Below are 4,055 nucleotides of genomic sequence, written 5' to 3' on the forward strand. Positions count from 1 at the left end.
GCGGCCGGGCGGGCGGCGGGACTGTGTCCGCGGGACGAAGTCGTGGCTCCCGGCCGTGAAGGTCACCAGGGGCGCACCCGGGCCCCTTGCTCGCTGGGACGCCGCAGCCCCGGTGGGGGAAGGGGGAGCCCGGTGACGTCAGTGTGACTCAGAAATAACCCAGGGTCTGGCGGGGGGGCGGGGTTGGGGGGGCGGGGTGTGGTGGATCACCTGCCCCTCACGAGCTCCCGGGCCTGCGGCGGGGACCCCGCCGGCAGAGGCTGCGTGAGGGGCCCTGGGGCCCTGGGAAGTGGGGCATGTTCTCACACTGTGACCTTCAGGCGACCTTCAGTGTGGCTCCTGCGCCCCGGCCACCGCGGGAGCCCGGACCAGCCCCCCTCCTGCTCCCCCTCCCCGGGGGCGGGGCAGAGCCGCTCTGGGGAGACTCGGGCCAGGGTGGCCTAGTGCCCCCCCTCGCCTGGACTCCCAGCGTGACGGGGCAAGGCCGGCCCAGCAGCCAGAGCCCCCGCCGGACCCTCAGGTGGGGAGCCCAGGTAGCCCCCACCCACTGCAGCTCCCGGAACCTCCTTGGCCTCAGGAGCAGGAAGGACTCAGGAAGGACTCCCTGCCCTTGAGCCGAAGCCGGCCGAGCCGGTCTTGGGGGGGCAGAAGTTAGGGAGGGGCAGATGACCTGCTGGGAGCCACAGGCCCTGCTGCCTGCCGACCTCGCCAGGCCAGGCCAGCTCAGCGCAGGAGGCCCCATGCTTGCCATACCAGCTCCTGTGGGCCCGGCCCTCTCCCACCCTGTGGCCGCCCCAGAACCCAGACTCTAGGCCCCGCCCTGTCCCACCCGCCCCATGGCCCAACCCCTCTGTGGTTGGCGGCTGTGGGGTGGAGGGTCTGCAGTGTGAGCGGCCAAGGGTCCAGCCCTGCTGCTGTCCACTCCCAGGGCTGGATGCCCTCTTTATAGGGCCCGACCCTCCTGGGCAGGTGCTGAGTCCTTGACCTGGGTGGCCCCTGACAGATGGGCCTGTGTTTGGGCAGAGGAGACCGGGCCTGGGGGAGGGGCTCCCGAGCCTGGCCGGAGTCGGAGAAGTGGACAGCGAGGGCCTGGACACCGGCCTCCCTTCCCAGCCCCGTGGTGTCTCCCGTAGGCCCGTGGAATGCCCAGCTCTGGGCTGCCCTGAGCTGCTGTGGGCCCGCCCGCCGCCTCACACGCCCGCCTGCCTCGCCACCGCCATGGAGCCCAGAGGGAAGTCAGCCGGCAGCCCCAGGCCCGACGCCAAGGCCCCCCAGGCTGCTGCTGAGGCCAGAGCCCCCCCAGCCGTGGATGGGAAAGCCCCCTTGGCCAAACCCGGGAAGGAGGCCCCAGCGGAGAAGCGGGAGCAGCCCGCGGCCCCCGCCCCGCCTGCCAAGAAGACCCCTGCCAAGGCCGACCCCGCCCTGCTCAACAACCACAGCAACCTGAAGCCCGCTCCCGCGGCCCCCAGTGGCCCAGACGCCGCCCCGGAGCCCAAGGGTCCTGGGGACGGAGCTGAGGAGGACGAGGGCCGCGGCGGGGGCCCCGGCGGCCGCGGGCCCTGCCCCTTTGAGAACTTGACACCCCTGCTGGTGGCTGGGGGTGTCGCTGTGGCGGCGGCCGCCCTGATTCTTGGCGTGGTCTTCCTGGCCCGGAAAAAATGATGCCTGGTGTCCGGGGCCAGCCCCGTGCAGACCTGGGAGCTAGTGCATGCCGAGTTCACTGTAGCTGTCCCCCCGCGCCCTGCAGCGCCGCGCCCCGTAGGCGCCCCCAACCAGAGGGGGGCAAGGAGCCCCAGGCTCACCCGGCCGGCACCAAGGGGCCTGGCAGTCCCCAGAGCTTTCCGGGGGTCCCCCCGGGGCAGGGCTGGGTTGGACATTAAAGGGTGTGGCTGCCTCACTCTCCCCATTTCTGCTCTTTGCTTGTAGCGGGGGTGGGCCCAGGGCGGGCTGGAAGGGCCACACATGGCCCCACGTCCTGCCTGGGTGGACACAGCCCAGATGCCCCTCCTGTGTCCACCCAGACCCCCGTGCTCCTGCCCCAACCCCCGCCTTTACCGCCAGGCCCACCTTGGTGCGTGGTGGCTGCGGACGGCCGAGAGTGGTCAGCGCTGTGGGCACCTCACCTGGCTGGTCGCAAAAGTCCTGGGCTGAAGTGGAGACCGAGTCTGAAATGAACTATTGCCCGAGGCTGGCCTGGGCCCTCATTGCTGGGGGGCTGGGGGGCGGGTCCCCGGTGCCCTGCATACCTGGGCTCTGGGTCCTGTCCCAGAAGCCACCGCCAAGCCTCCCCAGAGCACCAGTGGCTGTGAGGCCTCACGGCCTGAGCTGCCCCCAGAGGGCAGAGCTGGACTGTGGCCCAGGCTGCTGCTCCAGTCCGGTGGGGAGGCTCAGGGGGGTATCCTGCCATTGCCCTCTGAGCCCACTCTGACCATGTCCGGGGGCAGATCCCACCCGGGTGCCCCTTCCAGGCACAGGAACATCCCACCTGTGGGGCTGGGGTTGCTGGGCCCTGGTGGGGCTCCCCAAAGGGACACTCTGAAAACAGAGCCCAGGGTGCAGGCTGTTCCACCTGGCCTTCCACACACAACAGCCCTCAGGTCTGAGGAACCCCAGGCTGGTGGTGCCCTGGGGCTGGGGCCTGCCAGGTGCCCTCTCCCCTGTGAGTGGGCGTGGCCAGTGACAGGTGGGCTGGCCAAGGCCTCCTGCCCTCGCTGGGTCCTCCTAGGAGCCAGGTCCAGAGCAGGGGGTGGGGCCTGCTGGACCCTCCTCCCCCTGTGCATCTGGGTGCCAGGCCTCGCACCCGGTGACTGGCCCAGGCTGCGCCCAGGTGGAGCAAGCCAGGGCCCTGCTGCTCTGGGCTCAGGGTCTGTGTGCCAGAGCACCGGGACAACGTCCACCTCGCCTAGGCCTGAGGAGCCGGTGGACGCCGCTGGGGCAGGGAGGCCAGGGAGGGGCTGCGGTCAGCCGCCACCGGAGCCGGCTGGGCAGGGTTCAGATGGCAGAGGCACATGCGGAGCCTGCGAGCCAGGCTGGGCGGGCCCGAGGACGTCCCCAGGGATGGGCGGGCGCCGGCCATCCGGACTGAGGAGGCTGCGGCCGCCAGACTGGGGCCCAGAGCTGCCTGGGCCCAGAGCTCAACAACGGGGACACCTCCCTGTGTGCATGACTCACCCCCAAAAGAAGCCTCCCCTGCCACCTGCCCACACCTCGCGAGGGGCCGGGTGTCCACACCCCAAGAGGCTAAGCTGTGCCCCCATCTGTGGTTCACAGGAAAGGGGGCACAGCCCACCTCCAAACAGAATGGGGCTGCCGCCATGGAGGCCCCGGCCCTGGCTCAAGGAGCCCCTTGGGGCAAGGGCAGCCAACAAGCTTGGTGGGTGCAGTGGCTATGGGGCATGGGGGCCCTGAGCGCCCTCCACACACGACGGGGACCTTGCCGGCCAGAGCGCAGGGTGGCGGCCCTGAGGGCCCAGAGGCAGCCCCATGTGGCAGCGAGGCCTGGAGGGGCCGGCCCACGTGCACCCTGCACCCCGCTGCTGCCTCCCAGAGACAGGCACCCTGACTTCTACACTCAGGCCTGAAGCGCCCCACCCTGGAAGTGACACCCCGCCTCCCGGGCACTCAGCTGCACTCCAGCGACCTTGGACCCCCAAGGGGCCAGCGCCCATGGCCTTCGGCTTCTGTGGGCCTGTGCTGTGTGCCGGTCAGGCCAGGGGGGAAGCAGGAGCCCTGTGCTGCGCTGGCCGGTCATTCTCAAGGGCAGAGACTCACTCCCCAGCCCTGCGTGTGGGTCGCGGGGAGACCTGGGATGGATGGGGTCCACCCCGCGGCTTGTGGCCCTGGGGCGGCCACCCGAGGTCCGCGCAGTTAGACGTGGGAGGTGCCTTGGCTGAGTCGGGGAGAGGGCCAGGACCGGCGGGAGACGGGGGTGTGGGGGCCACAGCCCGGGCGGGCATGCAGCCGGAGGGGCGCACTGCAGGGGCCAGCTGCCAGACGAGGGGCGTCTCGGCGCCTCCTGAAGCGGGTGCCGCCTGGGGGACGCACCCCGAGGGGCG

The 4,055-nt window shown here is 71.3% G+C and overlaps 1 protein-coding gene across 1 annotated transcript; it reads left to right on the plus strand.

The window, feature by feature from the left end:
* Window positions 1-270: 270 nt before the first annotated feature.
* Window positions 271-1,902, plus strand: CEND1 (cell cycle exit and neuronal differentiation 1). The gene is made up of 2 exons (XM_004695084.2): window positions 271-520; window positions 1,134-1,902. The coding sequence occupies exons 1-2, from the start codon at window positions 297-299 to the stop codon at window positions 1,660-1,662; spliced, it is 753 nt and encodes a 250-aa protein (XP_004695141.2). The 5' UTR covers window positions 271-296; the 3' UTR covers window positions 1,663-1,902.
* The last annotated feature ends 2,153 nt before the right edge of the window (window positions 1,903-4,055 follow it).

This window comes from Condylura cristata, unplaced genomic scaffold (assembly GCF_000260355.1).
Source record: "Condylura cristata isolate star-nosed mole 26May11 unplaced genomic scaffold, ConCri1.0 scaffold00054, whole genome shotgun sequence".
Lineage (NCBI taxonomy): Eukaryota > Metazoa > Chordata > Mammalia > Eulipotyphla > Talpidae > Condylura > Condylura cristata.